General features: G+C 41.3%; 1 protein-coding gene across 2 annotated transcripts; it reads right to left on the reverse strand.

Moving 5' to 3' along the window:
* Window positions 1-580: 580 nt before the first annotated feature.
* tmem154 (transmembrane protein 154) lies at window positions 581-24,809 on the reverse strand. 2 transcript variants are annotated; one of them, XM_007904007.2, is made up of 6 exons: window positions 24,682-24,809; window positions 20,393-20,719; window positions 11,874-11,910; window positions 10,185-10,270; window positions 8,247-8,295; window positions 581-2,113 (listed from the first exon to the last, which is right to left on the reverse strand). In XM_007904007.2, exons 1-6 carry the CDS (start codon window positions 24,743-24,745, stop codon window positions 2,098-2,100), a joined length of 579 nt encoding a protein of 192 aa, XP_007902198.1. In that variant the 5' UTR covers window positions 24,746-24,809; the 3' UTR covers window positions 581-2,097. The 2 variants fall into 2 exon arrangements, with proteins under 2 accessions (XP_007902198.1, XP_007902197.1); XM_007904006.2 differs by having other exon boundaries at window positions 20,276-20,719.
* Window positions 24,810-24,897: the final 88 nt, after the last annotated feature.

A 24,897-nucleotide genomic window follows, 5' to 3' on the forward strand; every position in this document is an offset into this window, starting at 1 on the left:
TGATGCTCCGTGTTTCCTTCAACACTGGCTCATGTTCAGTAATACATTCTCTCCTCCCAAGCGTCTCTGCTGTTAGGTGCCTCTACTGAAAACTTGTTGTTGAAAACTTCACAGATTGCCAAGAAAATCATGATTTTGGACATGTAATGCTAAATTTAATTGACCGGCTACAAACCCAACAGCAAAAAGGGTGGTGTGCCAAGTATCCTTAAGAGATCTCGCAACAGAGTGATTCTGAGGCAACTGTCTCACTTGCCAAGTTGGTCTTTTGTTGCAGGATCAGTAGCAGCAGCACTGAATGGAGAATGAAGGATGGAGTTTATCTCATTAGTGAGCAAAGAGCCTGATAAGCTACTGCAGAGTTTAATGAGAGCACGTTGTGGTGGTCCAATTAGGATATATATATTTAAATAAGAACAGAACACTCAACATTGAATCAATCCAATCTTTATTTCTTCAATTATTATTCAGACTTGAGAAACTTTAAGATGGATGGATTGATCTCAAAGAAACAAAGAACTCTTATTACAAAAGGAATTTCAGCTTCGCTGAACATGTAAAAGTAAAATCAACGGACCTTTGGGCATTGTGTTATTCTCTATGGCATGAAATATGCATTTACATTGTAACTATAGATGTACCACATTTAAAAATGCTTCTTTCAAACAGAAAGCTAAACACAAAAGAGCAAAAATTAGAGTTAGGCTCTTTTACCTTTTCACTTTCTCTCCCAAATGACACTGATCCAGGTGTCTTTTAACTTTGCTCTTTTGTTTGTGGTGCAGCTGAAACTGAAACCTCACTGTATGGAGGATGGCAAGTCTGTTATTTTTCTATCCCTCTTTATTGCCTTTCTGTAGCCCCCCATTCCCTAACACAGAAAGCTCCCAAACACTACTCACAGGGTCAACCACTGTACAGCTGAGGCACCAGTGGGCAAATGACACTGATCCAAATGTCTTTTAACTTTGCTCTTTTGTATGTGGTGCAGCTGAGATTGAAAACTCACTGTATGGAGAATGGTAAGTCTAAAGTCCATCCTATCACACCAGGGTGTAATCCATCAGCACATTTGAAATTGTAAAAGTTTCACTAAACATTTGTCCCACTGGCTATAATCCTTTAGAATTTCTGAAAGGAAGTCCTGTGCTCTGTTCTACCATGACTGGTAGACTGTGGGCACATTTGAAGAGGTAGGTTTTCAAGAAGTTCTAATAGGCAGATAAAGGTGGTGAGAGAGGGAAGTCCAGAGGGTAGGGGCATAGTGCCTGAAGGCTCAGTTGCCAATTGTGTGAGGGGGTGAGGAACACATGGCATACCTGAGTTTTGCTGAGTGGAGAGGACAAGCAGACGAGTGAGGCTAGAGAAGGTCCCAGTGGTAAGAGAGTGTGGGGGGAGGGCATGTAGGGATTTGTAGGTGAGAGTGAGGAGCTTAAAGTCAATCTATTGGAAATCAGGGAGCCAGTGGAGCCTGGTGAGAGGGGTACAAAACTTAGCGCTCAGTGAGGTGAGGATGTGAGAGGCTGAATTCATAGAATATTACAGCATAGAAACAGGCCATTTGGCTCACTTGTGCTTTTTTCTACATGAGCCCACTCTCCTGCTCATTTCTCCCCTTTAAGACTCCTTTTCTTCCAGTATCTATCTAATTCCCTTGATATGTAGCAAACTGATTGAACAGAGTTATCTTATTAATGGTTGCAGCATTTTTATCTTTCAGCGATACCTCTACCTGTTTTATGGTTTAATGGTATTGTGCTTGTTCCACATTGTTACATTAGCTCTTTCGATCTCTACAACTATTGCTTGTTTCTTTTTCTTGTTCCTTTATGTTGTGGAACAAATAACATCCTCTACACAGAACAAAATTAAAGGATGTTATGTTAGACATTTTATACAAATCAGTAACTACGTGCACAATTCAATTTTTTGAAAACAAAAAACAAACCTTTAATCAAAAATAAAGTTTAAGAAGTTTGTGAAAGCTCCATAAGTGGATGAAAAAGAATACATTAAGGATACAGTGCATATGGATTGTCTCATTCAGGGACATTCTGGGACAGGAATCCATCTTTGTCAATTAACTTGGCGAACGTTTCATGATTCTGATTCACTGTAAAAGAGAGCGGAAAAAATGCTTTTGTCAGTCGCGAAGGAGCTCACTCATATCCTGCCACTGTCCCTTTCCAGCCCATCACCATTCAAAAAAAATTGAGGTTGACAAGATCTAGTTGTGATGTAAGGTCTGCTCTGCATACAAGTCTCAATTGACTTCATTTCTAAAACCAAATGGGTCCTGAGTCAACATCTGTTGGCATTGTACACAACATCATTCGACAAAACTTGGTTTAAATGAAATGTATCTTCGTGTTGGGTTTCCAAAGGTTGTAGCTTAACCTTTGCTTTTCCAGCACTGTAAACTGTGACAGCTGTCAAAGCAAAGTAAACATTAGCCAAAACATTATGACCAGTTCCATCACTCCACACACCTCCAGGCTCCTATCCCTACCCGCACTGTCACTGAAACAGTGGTCAGAGCTCTCTCTTCCTGGCACTTTGGCTTTTCCACAATTGGAGGTGTTGACTCATCTCCCATGTTGTATTAATATACATCACAGATATTAATGCAACATTTTAAAAACAATCTGAGTGTACACCAGCAAGGTACATGGGTGCACAGAGGTCGCCACCTGCCCAAATGTTTCTAAACTTTTTGTATTAAAAAATTACATTAAATCTACAATCCAAAGGGAAGAAATTCAGAAATAATTCCAGCATTCAGAAAAATGAGAGCAACCGGAATAAGACGCGCATTAAATGTACAAGTGTAGATCTTGGAATGTAAGATGAATTTATTCAATAACCCCATCAGATTGTGTAAATTGTGTATCCTAGGCTAAAATTCCAGTTATCGATCCATGAAGAGTTATCGATGATGTCGGTCTCTAAAAGGATTTTCTATTATAATCATGCTTGATGCAAAGTCTATACATCTGGAATTTCAACCCTCTTGCTTGTTAGTGAATGTACAGTATAAACCTATTGTTCTTACATTGATGTCAGGTTTGGCACCAGTTGTGAGGACACTTGGAAGACGCTACAAATGTATTTTAGCTGCAGAACTTCAGACAGTGAAATGCTGGACTAATTTAAGGCACAGCATGATACTGCAACAGGGAAGACAACAGGGTGGATGTTCTGCAAGGACGAGATCAAATGAGCCGAAGGGCTTTCTTCACCATACTTCTATTACAATCTTATGAAGAAAGGAATTGAAGCAATGAAAGAAAAAAGCAGAGACACAATAAGAGAAAACATTACATCCTCCATTCTTCTAGCCTGCGAGCTGCTCCAGAATTCTCCTTGATAATTTCTCTTCATTCCTTATTCCTTCCAGCTTTCTCCAGGCTTCCCCCAGTAATTGCATTGGTTCTATCAGCTTGATGCTACCAGACTACACAATGCAAAATCTCAGTTTACTCATTTAACAATGATTTCTTCAGAAACATGAGCAATCTTTCCTGGTGCAACTCTCTTTTTAGTCTGCAGCTATTTTTAAAATCCCACCTGTGTGTTTCTTTTCCTTTTTCTGCCTGGTTATTACAAAATTAACCAAACAATGTAGACCAAGCTTGAAGGAATCTGAATTAAAGGTAAGTTGTTACTCTGTTCTTAAAATCTCAAGCAACTGTCAGGACTTGTGTCACCTGACAGTCGCAACACTAGTAGCTTTAAATCAGTCCCAGAGTTTGATTAGAATATAGTTTGGCGGTCCTGTTGTCACTGCCTGCCTCTCACATTGGAGTGGCAGGCAGGAAGATTATAAAATTATCTTGAAAGGATTCAGCTTCCAAAGACAAATAATTTCAGCACAGTTGATGTTCCCACAAATCACTCGTTCCTTACCCTCACTCTCATTTCTCCTTTTGCTTCCTCCGTGTATCCCTCCTGCTTCACTGTCTTGAATTTTCGTGAAACTTGAAATTACTCTCTATCACAATATCCCTACCCAAATGTGTGTGTGCACATTTGTCTGATTGTTCCAACCCGAGAATGGCAATTGGCCATCATATATCACCAAAAAAATTGACAAAGGTTAGATGTGAAAATTGGCTCAGTATTAAAGGCACTTCTCTTTCAAGAACCTGATTAGATCCAATTCATGTTATCATCAATTCTATCATTTGAAAATTCAAATTTGATTTCGAAACACTCTGCTACGATTAAAATAATTCTCCTATTAAAATGCACTCAGAACATTCACATCATTTCCAATGAATTGTACTTTGAAGGAGATTTGAGACATTAATTTTATGTGGAAAGCGCTATATAAATGCTATATTTTTAACAAATACATATAATCAACTAATGTCAAATTGTCTCCTTGAGGAGAAAATTGTCTCAGCAAAAGGTAATGAATGATAAATGGAAAAGCTCTGTCATTAAGGTGAGTGCTGAGTGGAATTTCACAACATTCTGTTCAGGTTCCCTGCTGTTCACACACGGAGGTGAGTAATTCTTGGAATATTTTAAAATTTGCTAGTAATACCAGGTTATGTGGTAAGATGATTAATGCAAGGAGAATAAATGCATTCAACCAAACCTGATTGAGGAGTGCTAAATCTATATCGATGCAGATAACTGCAAGCTATTGCATGTTGAAACAAGAGACAGTAAACATCCGAGGAGGATGTTCCTGAGCAGAGGTGGAGAAAGAAAGGGTTTTAACTGGGATCATTTATAATTCACTTAATGTTTCCAGTCAACCTAAAGTTCTTATCAACAGAACTGGTAAGAGCTTCTCAGTAAATGTCAGAAGATTTTATTCTACTTGTACAAAAGGTTACATTTGGAATATTGTGAGCAGATCAGGGTCAGCATATCATCAATAGGGCACTGAATTTGCAGAGAAGGGTCAAGGAAGATTTCAAGGTTGAATCTGAGATATTGGAGTCTCTATGAGAGAGACGTTTATAAGGGCTTACATGTTTTCCCTGGAGAAAAAAAGATTGAGGATGAGGGTGGGTGTGAGGGTAAAATCCTGGGAGGCACTGATGTTCTATATTAACAAATTATATAGTGAGAATTGCAATCAGTTATGTGCCATATAACACATGTTTAAAAATTAACTCCATCATCCAGAAGCTACATCAAGCATTCGTCATGCATTACTGCCTCCTCTCCTGATTCCATCACACTGGTTGGTCTTGAACTGCACATTGGACTTGCCAGCCTGGAGATCGCTTCATTGTTGTGCTGGTTAGTGGAATTGTGGTTTAACTGAAGACCATCAGAGCAAAGCTAATATCCCAGACCGCAATTTCAAGGCTGGTTTGGTGTTGGGAATCAGGGCTGGATTGGATATCAGAGATTTGGCGATGGATGTTATGTTATTCTTCAAACTTACTGCAGCTGAAAGTGGACAAGATGGAAGCCATACTCTTTGGCTCCCGTCAAAGTCTTCACTCCTGCGTATCTAAACTCCTCAACCTTTCTGGGCTCTCACTCAGACTCAGTGCGCAATCTAGGCATCCGGTTCGACCCCCAGTTGTCCTTCCTCCCCTACATCTGGTCCCTGACCAGGACCGCCTTCCTCCACCTCACTGCCCGCCTCCGACCATACCTTACCCCAAATGCAGCCGAAACCCTCATGCATGCGTTTGCCACCTCCCACCTGGATTACTCAAATGCACTCCTTACCGAATAGATTGATTTCAAGATCCTCACACTCATGTTCAAATCCATTCACTCCCTGGCACCTCCCTACCTCTCCGACTTCCTCACTCCCTAATCCACCACCCAGCACCTCCGCTCGATTGGCACCGGCTTCCTGATTGTCCCTCGTACCCTCCGCTACACATTGGAGATTGTCACTACGTTCAAAACTGTGGAGCACTCTCCCTCAATCCCTCCGCCTTGCCTCCTTTCTCCACTTTTTCAAGTCCTGCCTGAAAACCTTTCAGTTCGACTGTGCTTAAGGTCATACTTCCTCCCCACCCCCACCCAGTCAGGCTCCGCCACTATTAAGCTCTCTGAGACTCTACCCTGCATGGAGGGCACTGCAATATAAGTGTAAGTTGTTGTAGGTGTGGATGATATGTGTAGTCTGCATTACTGAGGCTCTCTCTCATCATGAGAGACAATGGTTGAAACACAGGCATCACTATTACCAAATGCCAGTCAAATCCTACCTTAGTTCGTGTTGCTAAGGTACAGTGATTCATATGTCTGCTGCGCACATCCCTCCTTCATTGATTAGCTCATCTGTCTGCTGTTGTTTGTCTTGGCTTGTTCTGTTCTATTGCACACAGACCACTTCCTGTTTGTGTTTTGTTCTGACATGTTGCTGAAGGTGTAATTATGGCTTTGCTGTGCTAAAATACACTCTACTATAACCTCAACTAGTATCAAAAGATGTAAACACTACGGATCCAGCCTGTGACAAACGGGTTGCGTTGTCTTTCTGTGAATTTGTTGAAATGCCAGATTATGAAAGCAATACTTCTGCCAATACACCCTTTCAATTTATGGAATTGGACTGTGATATTGTGGAGGTTCTTATCACACTGAAAACTAATAATTCCAAAGGGTCCAAATCTCTTTGGATCTCAATTGTAAGCCTACAAATGTAAGAACATGCAGAATTTTAGGAATATTGTTTTTGAGGAAATGCAGGAAACCAGCTCTCAAGTTCAGACTAAATTTCAGAATTTTGCAATTGACAATATGCTTCAAACAGGGATTATGATTGTGTATCGAAGTTGCTGCACAGAAATCTGAGCAGAACTGCAGCCCTCAATGGTTTTGAATCAGCTTCTACAAATTTTTAACCCTAGTCCCGAATGTGTTTCTCGCCTCTCTCTGAACCAGTCATGTCAAATGGTGAATTAAAATCATAGGCTTGCATTTTTGGAAAACTCAGGCCATCATCACACAGGGAAAAGTGCGTGCATAAGATTTTCTTCTGCCTATCTCTCCACTCCAAGGCTAATTTCTGTCTTCCTTTAGAAGCTGTGGAGTTAGTTGGTACACGAAGCCTTAGTTTTCAATCTAATGTATTGTATTCTGATTTGCAATGTGTCATAACAGATTTGCTAATTGTTGATTGTGTTATAAAATCTGTTGCATTTCACTCCTATTAAAATTGTTGAATAAAATTGTTTTTTTCAGTGAATGTTTGGTTTTGTTTGTTATTATTAGCAAGGATTATTATTGGAAGAGTTATGTAATTTTGTGCAGCATTCAAATGTTGTCAGGAGTGCTGTTTTTAATCCTGGAAATCCAACTCTCTGATTCCCACTTTCTAGGTTCTTAAATACTGCACTGAAGTAAATAAAGTAAAATCACATTCTGCATTGAATTCAAATGCAGTTGCAACTAAAACGAGAAATGGCAATTATTTAACAAATTTACAAATCGATCGGTTTCTGTGTGAGTTAAAATCTAGTGCTGTTGATGTATGTAAGATGTTTAGTGCTTTGAGATGAGGACTTGAAAGGGCAGACAAGTCATTGGGGCCAGAGAATCATCTCACTCAGCTTGTATTAACCCTGTAAGGCAAACCCTAACGGGTGGTCCTAGCTAGATAAGCAGTGGGAAAGCTTGCCAGACAGCAATATCAATGGCAAGCTATGTGGTTTTATCTGGTTAGACTTCAGCAGTACCCCAACACACGCTCTGGACTCCCCAAGCCTTGGTTCTTGCCAACCTGCGCCTAATACTTTCTGCAATTAGGAGAGCAGGATGTGATCCTTCAGGGAGAGAGTGCACATTCCATTCCAACAATCTATCTCTGGAATTTCCATGTGAAGTGGGAGGCATGGAAATCTCAATTTGTTTTGGATATTCTTAAGAGTTAAGCACGGTGATGGGTTTCCGCATATGTCCATACACCCGGTTGACCAAAAAAAACTTCCCAGGTTCTTAAATACTGACTGAAGTAAGTAAAATACAATCACATTCTGTATTTAATTTAAATGCAGATGCAGCTAATCTGAGAAATGTCAACTCTTTAACAAACAATTTACCACGGTGTTAAACATACCAGATTATGTGGATTGCATCTCAAAGCATCTATTATGCTAGACCCCAGAGTCCCACCTTATCAAACTCACTTCATGTTTTGCACTTGCTCTGTTTGTTAAGTTAATTACACGCAGATTCTTTTCATTCAATACTACAAATGCAATTCCTCTCTTGCTTTCTCTTTATTTTTCTTTCTTTCTCTCTCTCTCGCTCTCACGTACCTTGATTTGGGATTCAATTCTTTTTCTTCCGGTAAAGTCTCCTGTTGAGCTGGAATGATTTAAGAGAATATATGACAGAAAGAACACATCAAAAAATCCATGCACCACAATTAAGCTTTGCTCTAATTAGCTTTGCCCGCAAACACAGTCAAAGCACTTTACAGTATATCATGTGAAGTGCATTGAGACATGATAAGGCGCTGAATCAAATGTAAGGAATATTGTTATTAATACTATTCTGAGGAAGAGGACCAGTACATGCCACAGTCAGCTCAGAGAGCTATAATCTCCATCAATATCAAACTAGTACATCTGCCATGTGGGAAAATTTCTTAAGAATTATCTGAGTGAAGAATAATTATTTTATTCTTTTCTGTATTTTCCTGCTTCAACCTTATGATAATTATCTGAAGTGTTACTTTGCAGGTGGGTCTGCTCTTTTAGGAATTACGAGCTAAAAGCATGGGAAATGGAGACTTAAGGAAATATATGTGGAATTTCTTAATGGGATTCCTGGTAACTGGATTTGAAATTGCTCACTTGAACTCCTTACAACAACATCAACAACAAGATGGTGTATTGAAGATGATGTCACATTGACTGTGTCGGATGCTGTAAGGGAAAAGGGGAAGGGGAGATGACCATGGTTGCAGTGAAAGGTAAATTTTTAGGTGGGATTTAAAGTCTGATACAGAAGAACAGAGATGGAGGGGCAGAGGCAGGGAGGTCCAAAGGTCAGGGGCATAATACCTAACGGCTCTGCCGTTACACAGTAGGAGGGGGGTGGGAGAGCATGTGCAGTTGGCCTACGTTAGCCAAGTTGAGGAGATTGGACAAAGATAGCAGGGATGGGGAGGTGCTTGAGGTGGGAGAGAATAGAGGATATAATTAGTGGTAGAGAACAGGAGCTCAGGGTTGTCTTCAGCCTCCTGGATAACTTTGGAATAAAAAGACATTTTAGTTTTGACAAAGGAGAGATGAGTTTCTAAGGTGGCTGAGTCACATTTGGTGATGGACCGAGATGCTGGATTTGTGCCATCTGCGATTGGGATTTGAGAATGGTAGGAGTGGGAGTTGGTTCTGGATTTTGGGAGGCAGAGAGTGGTGTGTTAAACATGGAAAAGAGGCTTAGAGTGAGTAAGGAGAAAGAATTTTATTCTCATTGGTCTGAGCTGGATTGGAAAGCAGTTCACAAAGCTGAAAGGATTTGCCTCGTTGAACCAACCAGCGTCTTGTTAAATGAAGCAATAGAGAAATAGTGCAATAGAGGAGAGTGAGATGGAGAGGAAGATGAAGGGAGTTCCAGACGTCAGGGGCATAGAAACTGAAGGCACTGCCGCCAATCATCACACAGAAGGGGTGTGGGATGTGCAGCAAGCCTGAGTTAGCCACATAATTATAATAATAATCCTTGCATTTGGTATAGCGCCTTATCACGTCTTCGAGACATCTCAAAGTGCTTCACCGAATATACTGTAAAGTGAACTGTGTATAGTTTGTGGACAAAACTCAGCAGCCAATTGTGCACAGCAGTGTCCCACAAACATTCGTGGATTGAGTGACCAAATTATTTATTTTTTTGAAGGGATTATTACCCCCAGAAAAGCGATCCACCGATCAACTAGCAATTGGGTTCCTACGTACTGCTAGGTAAGCAGAGCTGTGTGGAGTAAGGAAACTTGCCCAATGTTTCACCCGGGCCGGGAATCAAACTCAGGTCCTCTCGCTTGCGAGGCAAGTACTGTAACCACTAAGCTACAGGACTCCACAAGTAGAGGAGACAAGCAGAAGCAGGGACTAAGAGAAGATTACAAAGATAGGGAAGTAGTGGGAAGTGAAGAGATTGATACCTTCTCTTATTTGGAATTGGAGGTACTGAGCTATAATCTCTTCATTCCCTAGAGAACTAGTCTATGCAATTCACACTCAGTTACTTACAGGCTTTTTTTATGCTTCCCATCCATTTCTCCAGTTCATCCATTTCAACCTCCATCACTGAATGAATGTCCTCTTCAAAAATTGGGCTTTAAACAGAACAAACAATCACCTTTAGGGGAATATTTTTCACTTACTCTGGGATGTTCACAGTTTGTAAATATCAAATCAGAATCATAAAAATTATATAAAATAATTGAGACATCTTTAATTTCCTTTTACCAGTGACAGCCACAAATCTATTTGAACTGTTTTGCCTTCAGAGTCTTCCATTACGAGGTCCACTACACAGGTCCAGTCGTTCTCCTTTCTTAAGTAGCACATAAACTATATTTCCCAAATGCTGTGTAATGAGCAGTCTCCAGCACTCATCATGCTGACTGTAAACCAACCTGCTGTCATAGACAAAGCCAGCATCTCTGAGCCACTTGCATTAATGTCCTGCTCACTGTACATTTCGAGCAGCTTTTAGAGCCACTTAGCATCTCAAATCTAATAACAGGCAGTTGGGGCAGGAGACAGAACTGCTGAATGTGAACGTCAATCAAAGACTACAGTAGCGAAAATAACAAGTCAGCACTTTTGTTATAGATTCAAATCCAATCACAGTCACTTAGACCCCAGAGTTCCAACATATCTAACTGAAAAAGGAATGGGATTTTAGGTCACCCCTCCCACAAGAGATACAAGATGGTCCCCACTCTCTGGTCAGAACCAATTTTACATTGCACTGCAACAATAAGCATTGTCAAAGTAAACCTATGATCCATAGGCTGACTCTTTGCGATAGTGGCAGAAGGAAGAATTAACACTGGTGTGAATCTTTATTGAAATTTGCAGGACTAAACTGGCAGAGTAAATATACAACCTCATTACCTGCCTGTTGAGTGCACCGGTATGTCAAACAGAAGGGGAGATCGAGGAGGATTCAAGTAATTTAAATTCAAGTGGTTTACCGCAGCCTGATTCAAACACACTGAATTAATTTGTGTCAGGCCAAGGGAGGGCTCATTGGTGTTGCAGGGATAGGTGAAGACTGAGATGAAGAAAGCGTGCAAAGGATGAAAGATAAAGAAAATAATTTACCACAGAGGAACAGTACTGAATATAAATTGAAAATGAATTTGACAAAAAACAAAGCAGGCACAAGAACGCATCTTGTTCTGGGTTCTAATCGTTCACAAACTATGACCTACCACAGATTGCTATCAAGATTTCTAATAACCGTGTGACCTGTGAACTCAGTAATAACTGATGCCACAGTTTTATTGTCCATTTCCTATTGGTAAAACGGGATCTTAAAGTCAATCTCACAGCACACCACCACCAGATTCACATAGATTCACACTTTGGTGCTGATAATGAGAATGCGCAAGAAGCATATTCCTACTGGTACATATGGAGCAACCACACCACCGCATACAGAGCAACCACACTCTCCATCACTCATACAGAACTAAGCTAAACAAGTCTTAATACAGTACAGTTAGTCTGACCAATTCATTATTTGAAGCAAATTAAATGAATTTGTGAGTGTATCTAACTTCTACTTTGATCCACTGTCAAATGACAAATAAATACAGTTCTGCATAGCTCCCAATCATATCTTTAGAATCTGTGTCCATTTACCTACATTGACCTTCAGTGGACCTCTTTTTTAAATAATTCTGCAAAAAGTTTGAATCATCTTACCTTGCTAGATTTTCACTGGTAGCTTCATCATCCAGGACTGAGGAAAATAAAGTTAGGACAAATTTATTTAAGCAAACTTTCTGTGAAGAGTTGAGTTAATTTTAAGTTGGACATACAGTTTTTCTGTTTGAGAGATGGAGAATGAACAACAACAACTTGCATTTGTATAGCTCCCCTCACACAGGGTAGCATTCCAGAGCACTCGACAGTGGTGGAGCATGACAACGACCTGGGGGGGGAGGGGTGAGGAGGAGGTAACCGTAGGCACGGCCGAATAGGAAGGTCTTCAGGCGCAATCTGAAGATGGGGAAGGAAGCGGCAAAGGGGGAAGGATAGAGGATGAGTGTTCCAGAGTTTCGAGGCATAGCAGCTGAAAGCTCAGCCACCAATGGTGGAACGGAGGGAACGAGGGACATGCAGAAGACTAGAGCAGTCGAGTGGAGGCAGCGGGCTGTGGGTTGGGAGGTAAGCAGGTCGGAGAGGCAGGAAGGTGCCAGGGCATGAAGGGAATTGAAAACAAGTGTGAGCATCTTGAAATCGACCCGTTCAGTGATACGGAGCAGGTGAAGCCTGGGTGGAACTAGTGTGATGGGGGTGCAGAGTTTTGTGCAGGTGAGTATGCGGGCAGCGGAGTTTTGGATTATCTGGATCTTGTGCTTGATGATGCTAGGGAGACCAGCGAAGAGGGCATATGAGATGTCGAGTAGGGAATTGACGAATGCATGGACGAGACAAAGCTTTGCTTTGCAATAAAGCAACTTTCCAAGTGCACAAAAGAACTTCTCTCCTCAGTATCGTATAGACTTGTTTTCCCACTGATGTTCTATAGACCTGCAGTAACTGGAATCGCTACAAGCCAGCACTGGTCAGCCGGCTTCCTATCTACCGCATCTCATTCAGCCCTATTTTCCTACATATGCTTTCTGCTCTCCCTCACTCTTTTCAATTCCCCCATCCATGGCTGAGAATTCGTCTACTCTGCTCCTCCTCTCTGGACTCTTTCACCAAATCTCTTTGCCTTGCACCTTCTCTCCCTCCTGACAAAACCAATTTAAAAGCCTGTTTCACTGCACTTTGATCAACACTCGTAAATCCTCCATCATCTATCTCCTTGTTGAAAACAAGTGCTCTGGGACGCTACCCCATGTGAAGGGCGCTATCTAAATGCAAGTTGTTGTTGTGAACCAAGTGTTGAAGCTTAGATACCTGAATTGAATAATACTTTGATCAATGTGGGTAGTAAAATAATCAATTGGGAACATTTAAGAAGAGCTAGTATCCTCATTACATCAGATTATTACTCCAGGCATGTGCTTATTTCCTTTGCTAGCTTTGAAAACAGCAATTAGCAGCCAATCCTTAAAATAGTCATGGTTGTAAGCAATCATGCATAAATCCACTGGGAATAGGTTGAGAAAAAATGTTAGTCCCATCCTCATTATATTTGTTTCCTGAAAGCAGTAAATAAAGGCACGATGCTACTATGTACTCAAAAATATTGGGTGATTGGGTGGAACATTAGGTGGGTATACTGGCCTTGCAGTTTCGAGAGCTGAGTTTAGATAGACCTAGCTCAGACTGTTGACTGTAAGGGTCCTATCTTAATATAGTTTGGGCAATGACAACCAACTATTGAGAGGCACAGGCCCACTGTAGGATACTACCCATAGCCTGACAGTCACTCAAGAGCTATAAAGGTTGGCATGAGAAATGCAGAATAGCAAATTGATCAGTTATTTCCAGCAACAAGATCTTAACCAGGAAAAATTGTAATGCACAATATTTTCATTAATATTTAACAGTCAACCTTTGTTGCAGGACTCTTCCTTTTCCTTGTAATCAAAGACCTGGACTCACAGACTCAGTGCCAAGATAGTTAAATTAACCATTTTCACTGAGTTTTGTTGAATTAAAGGCAGCAAATACAAAATAAAATGTGTTTTCATGTCTATAATGTTGAAATGCCTTAAGGTATTCCATAGGCAATTGCTGCCAAGTGTAGTTTATGTGTTCTTGTAAATAAGAGAGAGAGCTAGGGAGCAGAGAGCCCTGCAGTGTGAGGAGGGAACTGAGTGAGGTGGAACAGTGAGAATTATGTTAAGGAATTTAGTGAGAGTGGGAATTCTTCAACAACAACAACAAAATTACATTTGCATAGCACCTTTCACATCAGGAGAATGTCCCAAGGTACTGAGAGATACAAGAAAGAAAAAACTATTTTATTCAGCAGAAGGGTGGGAAATTTTTCTTGCGGTAGAGGCGACCTTATATGTAAGCAGGCAAACAAGTCAATTAGCAGTTAATCATAGGTCAGATGTTGGGATTAATACATTTTCAGACCAGTCACAACTGGGTGTTTTTGTTTGAGTCCTATATAAAGGGGGAAGACTTGTGAGAACCTCACTTGAACAGAAAGCCCAGTAGAGTGAGGTGGGAAACAGAGTAAGGATACTGTTAAGGAATTTGGTGAGAGTGGGAATCTTGAGCAAGAGAGAACTGGGGAGCAAAAGACTGGGAATTCTTTCTTGAGCAAGGGAGAACTTTACAAGGAAACAAGTTAAATTGGCAGTTGGTCACAGGTTAGGTGTTAGGGATCAGTTAATTAAGTGAGATTTGCAAGTGCCTCACTTGAGCAAAGAGCCCAGCAGAGTGAGGAGAGAATGGAGTGAGATTTCTGTTAAGGAACTTGGTGAGAGTGGAAATTTGGTGCAAAGGGAGAAGGAGGTGCATAATTATAAAGTATATAATAGTTATATTAAAGTAATATAAAATATGTCTGGGAATATGGCAGGGCAGCTAAAACTGGTTGATTGCCCTATGTGGGAACTCCAGAATGCTTTGTGTGCCATGGAAAATTTGTGTGTAGGAAGTACCTCTGGCTGCTTGAGCTTGAGCTCAGGGTTTCTGAAAACTCACCCGGTCTGGGGTCACTGAGGGAAGCAAGGGTGGAAATAATGGAGTCTCTGGCCATGACCTTTCAATCCTCCTTGGAAACTGGGGTGGTGCCAGAGGCCTGGAGGGTTGCAAATGTTACTCCCCTGTGCAAGAAGGGGCAGAAGGATAAACCTGCAAATTACATGCCAGTCATCTTAACGTCAGTACTGGGCAAATTTCTAGAGACTATAATCTGGGGCAAAATAAATTTTCACTTTGAAAATATGGGTTAATAAAGGACAGCCAACATGGATTTGCTGAAGACAAATCATGTCTAACAAACCTGGTAGAGTTTTTTTTTATGAAGTAACAGAGAGGGTAGATGAAGGCAGTGCAATTGATGTACTTTATATGGATTTTCAAAAGGCATTTGATAAAGTGCCACATAAGAGACTTTTAAGCAAAATTAAAGCCCATGGTATTAAAAGGACAGTGGCAGCATGGATAAGTTTCCTTACTCCACACACCTAATAATAATCCCTCCAAAACAAAACAATAATAAATTGGTCATTTTCAATCTACGACTGTTTGTGGGACATTGCTGTGCGCAATTGGCTGCCGCGTTCGCCCACAAATATACAGTCAATTCACTTTACAGTGTGTTCTGTGAAGCACTTTGGGACGTCCTCCTGACGTGAAAAGCGCTATATCAAATGCAAGGATTATTATTATTATTATTATACAGAACTGGCTTGGAGACAGAGTGCTGGTGAATGGCTGTTCCTCTTCAATATCTATACGCTCCCTCTTGGTGACATTATCTGCAGACATGGGGTCAACTTCCACGTGTATGTGGATGACACCCAACTGTACCTTTCTGCCTCCACCCTTGACTCCAGGACCACTGCTGTCCTGACAGAATGTCTGTCAGACATCAAGTCCTGGATGAGAGCTAACTTTCTTCAATTGAACGTCAATAAGACCGAGGCTCTCCTGATTGGCTCCCGTCAGCACTTCCTCACCTCAGATGCTGACAGCATCACCATCCATGGTTGCACACTCCACCTTGCTTAACCAGTCCAGAACCTTGGGGTCTTGTTTGAAACTCAACTATCCTTTCTACCCCACATCTGCGCCATGACCTGCTCTGCCTTCCCCCACCTCCGCAACATCGCCCGGCTCCGACACTGTCTCACGCCGTAGGCCGCCGAAACCCTCATACATGCTTTCATGACTTTGAGGCTTGACTATGCAAACTCACTGCTTGTCGGACTCCCCAACTCCTCCCTCCACAGTCTGCAGATCATCCAGAACTCTGCAGCCCATGTCCTCTTCCGCACTAGGCTCTGCGACCCTATCACCCCCAGCCTCGCCCAACTCCACTGGCTTCCCATCACACAAAGGATACAGTTCATGATCCTCGTCCTCACCTTCAAAGCCCTCCACAGTCTTGTTCCCCTCTACCTCTCCAACCTCCTAACCCCTTACCACCCTATTCTCTCCTTCTGTTCAGCGGGCTCCGGCCTGCTTCACGTCCCCCGCCTTGCTCGCTCCATTATTGGCGGAAAGGCCTTCCGCCACTCTGCACCCACTCCCTGGAACTCCATCCCACAGTCCCTCCATCTTGCCCCCTCCCTCGCCACCAAGTCCTACCTCAAGACCCTCCTCTTCGACCGTGCTTTTGATCTCCCTGCCTCCCCCCCCATCCCACACCCGAACCTCCAGCTCGGGTCTGTAACTCTGTCTGTCCAGCGCCTTGGGACATCCTCCTGACGTGAAACTAATTTGAATGTAATTTTGTTGTTGTTGTTGATTGGAGGGAAGTGTGGAGGGATCAGCATCCAAGGCTGCATTCTCCACCTCTCAAAGCGAATCAGGAACCTCAGCGTTCTGTTCGACCCTGAGCTGTCCTTTCTTCCCCACATCCGCCCCACAACTGGCACCGCCTTCCACCACCTCTGGAACATCGCCAGACTACGGCACTACCTCACCCCTCACACTGCTGAAACTCTGGTCCACGCCATTATCACCTCAAGGCTGGACTTTGGGAACTCTCTCCTCGTCGGCCTTCCCGGCACCTCCCTCCACAAGCTGCAGGTCATTCAGAACTCTGCAGCTCATGTACTGTCCCGCACCAGGCTTCGCGACCACATCACTCCCACCCTCACTCGCCTCCACTGGCTCCCCATCCCCCAGAGGATTGATTTCAAGATCCTCATCCTCACCTACAAGGCCATTCACGGCCTCGCTCCCTCCTACCTCTCCGACCTACTATCCCCCTACCTACCTGCCCATACCCTCCGTTCCTCTGGCTCCGGTCTGCTTCACATCCCCCGCCCCAACCGCCCTATCATCGGTGGCTGAGCCTTCAGCCTCTCAGCCCTGAGGCTCTGGAACTCTATCCCCCATTGCCTTCGCCGCCTCCTCCCTTTCCTCCTTCAAGGCTAGTCTCAAAATCTTTCTCTTTGACCGTGCCTTCAGCTCCCCTCTCGACTCTCTACCCCCTCCTCGCTCCCTCCCTTCCCTCCCCTCACCCTGACCATTCCCCCCTGCTCGGGTCCTGACCCAACTGTCCAGCACCTTAGGACGTCCTCCTGACGTGAAACGCACTCTATAAATACACTGTTGTTGTTGTTGTTGTGTGCAGTGATGTCCCCTAAGGGTTGGTATTGGGACCACTGTTGTTTTGATCTATATCAATGACCTGGACTTGGCTATAAGGAGTACAATTTCCAAGTTTGCAGATGATACTAAGCTAGGAAAAGTAATAAACAGTGAGGAGGATAGCAGTCGATTGCAAGAGGACATAGACTTGTAAAATGGGCAGATATGTGGCAGATCAAGTTTAATGTGAATAAATGTGAAGTGATGCAGTTTGGGAGGAAGAATTAGGAGAGGCAATATAAGCTATATGGTAAAAACTTAAAGGGCGTGAAAGAACAAGAGACCTGGGCGTTCATATAAGTAAATCTTTGAAGCTTGCAGGACAGGTAGATAAAGCAGTTTTTTTTTTAAAAAAAAAGCATACGGGATTCTAGGCTTTATAAATAGGGACATAGAATACAAAAGTCAGGAAGTTATGATGAACCTTTATAAAACCCTGGTTAGAGTACTGTGTTCAGCCCTGGGTACCACACTTTAGGAAGGATGTCAAGGCATTGGAGAGAGTGCAAAGGAGATTTACCAGGATGGTACCAGGAATGAGGGACTTCAGTTATCAGGAGAGGCTAGAGAAGCTAGGATTGTTCTCCTTGGAGCAGAGAAGGTTAAGAGGAGACTTAATAGAAGTTTTCAAAATTATGAAGGGGTTCGATAGAGTGAACAAGGAGAAACTATTTCCACTGATGGGTGGGTCACTAACCCGAGGACACCGTTTTAAAATAGTTGTTAAAAGAAACAGGGGAGGTGAGGAGAAATGTTTTTCACCCAGCGAGTTGTTCAGATCTGGAATTCATTGCCTGAAAGGGTGATGGAAGCCGATTCGATAACAACTTTTAAGAGAGAATTAGATAATTATTTGGAGAGGACACGTTTGCAGGGCTATGTGGAGAAAGCAGGGGAGCGGGATTGATTTGGATAGGTCTTTTAAAAGAGCAGGCACGATGAGCCGAATGGCTTCCTTCTGTGCTGTATAATTCTATGAAGTCCCAATGTGGTGTTTAAACCTAGAGACTTCTGATACTGAGGCAAGAGTGTTACCGAGTGAGTCAGGTATGTCAATGCAGCAGAATAAGAGTGTGCAAGTGACCCTCTTACGCATGTGATGGACAATTTCTGGACAGTTACCAGGAAATATTTATTCACACTGAGAATTATTAATTCCTGGAACATATTACCAGGAAGGAATGTTTGAGGCCAGAATGCTGGACTTACTTAAGAAACAACTTGATCCTATAAAGGGAACAAAGTTTGTTGGGTGGATATTCTGGAAAGATGGAAATAAAAGGGGTTGAAGGGCCTTCTACATCCATACGTTAATTGTGAATATGATCTTGTCATCTAAAGGTCAATCAAGGTATAGCACCTTTCACATCTGGAGGATGTCCCAATATACAGACAATTCATTTTACAGTATATTCTGTGAAGAGTTTTGTGACGTCTCGCAGACGTGATAAGGTGCTATAACAAATGCAAGGATTATTGTGTGGAGGTGTGCACGTTGAGATGGAAAATATTAGTGAAGGGCTAATTGAAGATTTTGAAAAGGCTTTGTTTTGCCACATGGGATCCATTGGCGTTAGAATAACTGGCACTGAAACTGATGGTAGAAGAAAAGCACACAAAAGCATTGTTTGGTGCTGTTTAAGGATGTTCAGTGACTTTTTCACCCAAGCTCTCAAGATTACAATTTCCAGCCACTGTGGAGGTCAAGAGCCATCCTAGTTTGATATTTGGTCGATGCATTTAACAGGATCTTCCAAGAGATTGTGTCTTGAGAGATCGTGTTAAGTATATCGACCAATGTAGAAAACTAGGATGGCTCTTGGCCTCCTGATTGCTTAGAAGTGTCTCCTCTGAAAATCTGAGAGTCTTCATGCCACCAAATTGAATGACTGGAAAGATAAGAGGCACAGACTGGAAACTTTGAGAGGATTATTTCCAGCATTCAAAAAAAGCCTGAAGTCAGCAAGCTGTATGGAGCTAGTTAAAGCCCTTCTTAATGAAAAAAAATGATCTGAGATCGATTGCCTGCTGAGATTCACAAGTGCCCTTCATCTAACACTTGCTGACTTGCTGTCTCTTTTGCTCTCCATCCCTTTGAGATCTTTTCATAATGAGTTGTTTTGTTCTATCTATATTTGATGATTGTAAGTCTTGCTGTCAAACCAAACTCTGTAATATTTAATGACCGTTGTGTGTTCATTGGACATAACTGCTGTGTCCTGAGAGGCAATTGCAAAAAATGCTTGAAAATAGTAAACACTACAAATACAAATTGATCTTCAAATATATCTTATTCTAAATAGCACTGAAAGGCTTGCTCTTCAAAAGAGCCAGCACAATATGCCAATTAGTCGTCTTATGTAATGTAAATTTTTATTGCTGTGAACTTTAAAATGGGAAAAGTGAATTTCAAGATTATTATTAATAATACTTGCATTTGATATAGCACCTTATCACATCATTGAGAAGTCTCAAAGCACTTCACACAATATATTGTAAAGTCGATTTACTGTGTATTTTGTGGGTGAAACTCGGGAGTCAACTGTGCACAGCAGTGTCCCACAGACGGTAGTGGTTTGACCATTTTTTTTGAGGGATTATTACCCCCAGAAAGCAATCTGCCAATTGTCTAACAACCGGGTTCCTAATTACTGCTAGGTAAACAGAGGTGTGTGGAGTAAAGAAACTTGCCTAAAGTTTAGCCCTGCCTGGGAATTGAACCTGAGTCCTCTCATTTGTGAGGTGAGCTCGCCAACCACTATACTGCAGGATTCTGCGAATAGGAGGATCTATGTCATTCTTTAATTAAAATACCACATTATTTCACTGGATCATTATTTCAAGTCAAATAAAATATTTCTTACTTTGCTTTTTCTTACGAGTGAAACATATCACAAAGGCAACCATCAATATAAGCAGAACGAGGCCCAGGATGGGAAGTGCAATCACCAAGATAATGAAGGTTTTGTTTGGTGTCTTACGATTGCCTGACTTGGTCGTAGATGATGGAGAATATCCCTTTGACCTGTTCTGCCATGATTTATTCGGAGTAGTCTTTATGCTGGTGGCTACGGTGCCAGAAGTATTTGTTTTGTGGACATCTTGCTGTTTCTTTGATGAAAATCTGAAATGTGAAACTGTTGAGGAAGCCACCTTACTTGCTTGTAAGGATAAGCTTATGGTAGAGTGATTTCCGTACTTAACTTCTGCAGTTATTGGGCTTAATTCAGTAGTTGTTGCATCAGTTTGTTTGGGTTGCTCAGTGTGATTCACAGATGTAGTTGTTTCATTTACTTGCGATGAAAAAGCTGTTTTTTAAAAAAAATGACAAAAGGATTAGAACAAAATGTTGTGAAATCTGTGAGAATGCAGGTATCATTTTCAAGAGCTGTATATCCTCCAGATTTGTGGTCAATTTTCTCTTTTCAACCTCACCCCCATCACCACCACCCTGCTCTCATGAGGCTGATGATTTGTGCCTCTCACTGATGTATTGGATTTATCTGTGATGCCCAAAAATCAACATCAGAAACAACTTGCATCTATATAGCGCCCATCAGGATAGCATCCCAGAGCACTTGAAATTCACACCAGCATGGAAACATCACAAATAAATTCAATCTTCTCCTTTTGAGAACTCATTTTGCATGTCTACCACTTGCAGATATTATTCCGGAAATTTCAAGAAGAGGCAAGCCGAAAAAACAAAACAGGAACACAGACTCTTACTTTGTTGATGAACATTTCCCTTTTCTTGGGTGATACATTAACCACAGATTTTTAACACTTTTAATCATCATTTAGAACAGACCACCAAATAAGATCAGGAACATAATTTTTCCCCATTTCGTTGACCACTTCTTCCTCTTTAAAAAATAAATCACTTACTTCTTCTAAATCAGTCCCAGATTGACCCTGCACACTCAATGGAAAACAAGTCACTGAATCGTACCCAAAGCACCAATTGTTTCAATCTATATCTGGTAGATATAAAGCATCACATTATTTTTTTTTGCTAACAAGCCAGCATAATGTTTTAGCAAGAGATCAGATCAAGCAATCTCTTGATGTGCCAGTTGATAAAGAAACCATTTGGTACAGCAGTGAGCCAAGCAGGCCTGAAGACTGCAGATGTTGAGTTAGCAAATCTCAAGCAGTAGTTTGGGTACTGTAATTACCATCAGAACCCCTGGACTAGAAAGAAAAAAAACTCAACCAAGCTGTCTGCTCCTGACTGTTATCCAGCTCCAGGTGTAGGGTGTGGACATCAGCTGGTCAATTTTGGATTAGATATCCCCTATGGTCGCTCAAACAACCTGTCAACACGCACTGTTGTGGCTTACACCTGAATAATGGGCTGCATCTAGATGCTTTAAAATTAACTCATACATTATAGCATAGATGTATTTAAGGGAAAGCTAGATAAGTACATGAGGGAGAAAGGAATAGAAGGTTATGCTGATAGGCTTAGTTGAGGAAGAGCAAGAGGAGGCTCAAGTGGAGCATAAACACCAGCATAGCCCAGTTGGGCCGAATGGCCTGTTTCTGTGCGGTATATTCTATGTAACTTAATTTATTCATAATATTTAGCAGGGGAATGGGAAATGGCATAGAAACCCCAATGATGTTAGTAAATGATCGCTGAATGGTTTAATCAGAGGAACAGGAAACCACTGAAAAAAACATTAGTTGCAATTACATATGGTAGTGATGGGAATCACAACATGGGGGTTTCTAATGAAATAAGTCAGTCGCTTTGCACAGAAAGACATATTTCTTTACAGGCTCCATTGTACATTGGTTGTATGTTGGACAAATTAATTTGTTTGGTCATAATTCTTTTGATGCATGAATGCAGTTGCAATCAGAATAAATAAGTGCTTATTGAATTGAGATCAAAATAGACTATTGTAAAGGGTTCTCAGCTCCACGGATGCCAATGCTGTGTTACACTTCTGCTCTTCTACACTCTGGGTTAAAAAAAACTGCCTGGTATCTGTCCTGAAATTGCCTTTTGCAACTCTGAACCTGTAGCCTCTTGTTCTGTGTTGGTGCATCCTAAAGTCAAATACTAAAATCAAAAGAACATAGTCTAAAATAAGAGGATCCAAAACTAAGAACATCAAAACTAAAACCATATCTTAAACACAATATTCACAGACCAGATTCACTGTGTGCATTTTGATGTCCAATTCGCCAATGTCGCATTACGAGATTTGCAAAAACAATGAAACGTGAAGCTGGAATAAAATGCAGACAGGAAACTGCTGGTGTTTTGCTTTCCACTTATTCTTTGAAGTTGCCATCTTAAGATTAACTGGAAGTTACAATTCACAGTTCTTCTCCCATTTTCTACTATTTATATGATCTCTTTAGATTCCCACTGGTTCCTTGCAGAGCAAATGGCCAGAATGAACTGCAGACTTCTGCATCGGTACAATGAACAGAACTTCCTGATCGGTCAACAAGAACCAGGATCTATGACCCTGGAATTCCCTGAAATATATATTTTTATATGCAGGATTGTTGGGCAGCACACAGGGAGAAACTCCTCTCTTTTCACCTAGTGCCATGAAATCTTTAACGTCTGTCTAAACAGCCTGCACTTTCAACCACATTTTCATTGAACCTCATGCTCATTTCACAGTTTCATTTTTGTTTGTTTAAAAAGAATATACTGTCTTTCACTTTTCTCTCTTACTTCCTCACTAACTACCTCAAGCAAGATGCAAGACCTGTGCTATTGCTGACTGTTCCATCACTGGCTGTTTGTATATCAGTAATAAAGGTTGTGTTACACAGAACAATAATGAATCCATAAACTGTAATACTGTATACAAAATATACATTTCATTGATGCAATTAAATAGGCATGGTCACGAATCTGTCATGTCAGAAAAATGTTAGGAATAACATTTATGATCATAAAGAGCGAAGCAGAGTGCAATCTCATTTCACACATAAATTGACCTCCATCAAGTTCAGTCAAATTATTTGAACCAAAGTGAGTCATTCATACTCCAAACGAATAAGTATGTCTATGATTACTGCAGTGTCCTGTGGCCAACGATCCCTCAAAATAAAACTGGGCACTCACTCCATGGCTCTTTGTGGGACACTGCTGTGTACAACTGGCTACCACATTTTGCCCACAAAATACACAGTCAATCCACTTTACAGTATATCCTGTGAAGTCCTTTGAAATGTCTCAATGATGTAATAAGGCCTATATCAAATGCAAGGATTATTGTTATTAAATAGGAGGGGATGTCAGAAAACATTTTTAAGAGGAAACTGACACCGGGTTTACACTATTGTGTGCTACAGACAGACAAATGGAGGAATAGTCTGGAAGAAAACAGTGTAAATTAGAATTGCTGCCTCCATTCAGTTTATCTGCCAAAGCAATGCTGCCCATGGTGGTGAAAGCCAATGGTAAGAATGAGATCGTAGTTTACACAATTGTAAAGTCCTAGATTTGATCCTTGATCAATGTTGAGCTTCCTCATTCAGTGAGACAGGAATTGAGCACAACATTTGGATTAAGTCCCCTGAATTATTGAGGGATGAATCGGCCAAAGTTTACATTTGTGGACCACAGATTTCATGTTATTAGACGTAAAACCATTGCTTAACATCTAAGATGGTGTGACATTTTCGAAAGCAGTCTTAATTTAGGACCGATTCTTCCATAGTGTTTTTTGAGAAAAATGAAACTTCAAAATCAATGCTAAATTTAAGGTTTCTTTTCAAAATTCCAATTTAAATAAAATGGTTTTAATCCTAAATACAAGAATTTTCAGGCTCCAGATTTGCATCCAGAAGCTCTTGCGGAAAAGTGTTAATGTGAGGATGTTAGCTGAGGAACGGGTTCAGTCCTGCTGCATCCTGTGGTCAAAAAATCTGTTGCCATTCATTATACAACCTCACGCACAAAGAATTTCCACTTGGGTAAGATATTGGAGAGTGGTCAGTGCCCATGAAGTTGTACGCCTGTGAAGTGTCAGTGCCTTCAGGAGAAAAGAGAAAGATAGACTGGTGGAGAAAAGAAACACGAAAGAAAATCAAGATAAAGTTATAGCACGCAATCAACTTGTATGAAACAAACAGTTGGAAAAATGTCTGAGTATCAAAGCATGCAGCTGTCAAATCTCTCAGAGATCTGGGTGGAACCATTCGTTGGAATAGCCAGAGGCACATTCATTCAGAGCATGGTAGTACAGGACTTTTTAGCCTAATCCTAATAAAAGAAGGTTTTAGTCGTACTTACTGTTGCTGGATAAAGAGAGAGCCACTGTCAGAGTCAAAAAGAGTCTTGAATTCCGTTGGTTCATGTTACCTTTATAAAACGTATGCCCTTAGTACCATTGTGCTCTGATTTCCTTGCTTACTAAAAGGAGCGTCATAACTTCCTGTTTCCTGTCAATGTTTCTGACTCAAATGCTTCTTCAAAAGAGGGGCAGAATGATGTTTTTAGGAAATGATG

Source organism: Callorhinchus milii, unplaced genomic scaffold (genome assembly GCF_018977255.1).
Source record: "Callorhinchus milii isolate IMCB2004 unplaced genomic scaffold, IMCB_Cmil_1.0 Scaffold1, whole genome shotgun sequence".
Lineage (NCBI taxonomy): Eukaryota > Metazoa > Chordata > Chondrichthyes > Chimaeriformes > Callorhinchidae > Callorhinchus > Callorhinchus milii.

Excerpts from the sequence above, each read along its gene's own strand:
- tmem154 (XM_007904006.2), bottom strand. The coding sequence starts at position 24,745 with ATGAACCAACGGAATTCAAGACTCTTTTTGACTCTGACAGTGGCTCTC. Across the intron at positions 20,720-24,681 it reads TCTCTCTTTATCCAGCAACA|CTTTTTCATCGCAAGTAAAT; the intron begins GTAAGTACGACT and ends TTTAAAAAACAG. Across the intron at positions 10,271-11,873 it reads ACCAGTGAAAATCTAGCAAG|CCCAATTTTTGAAGAGGACA; the intron begins GTAAGATGATTC and ends TTCTGTTTAAAG.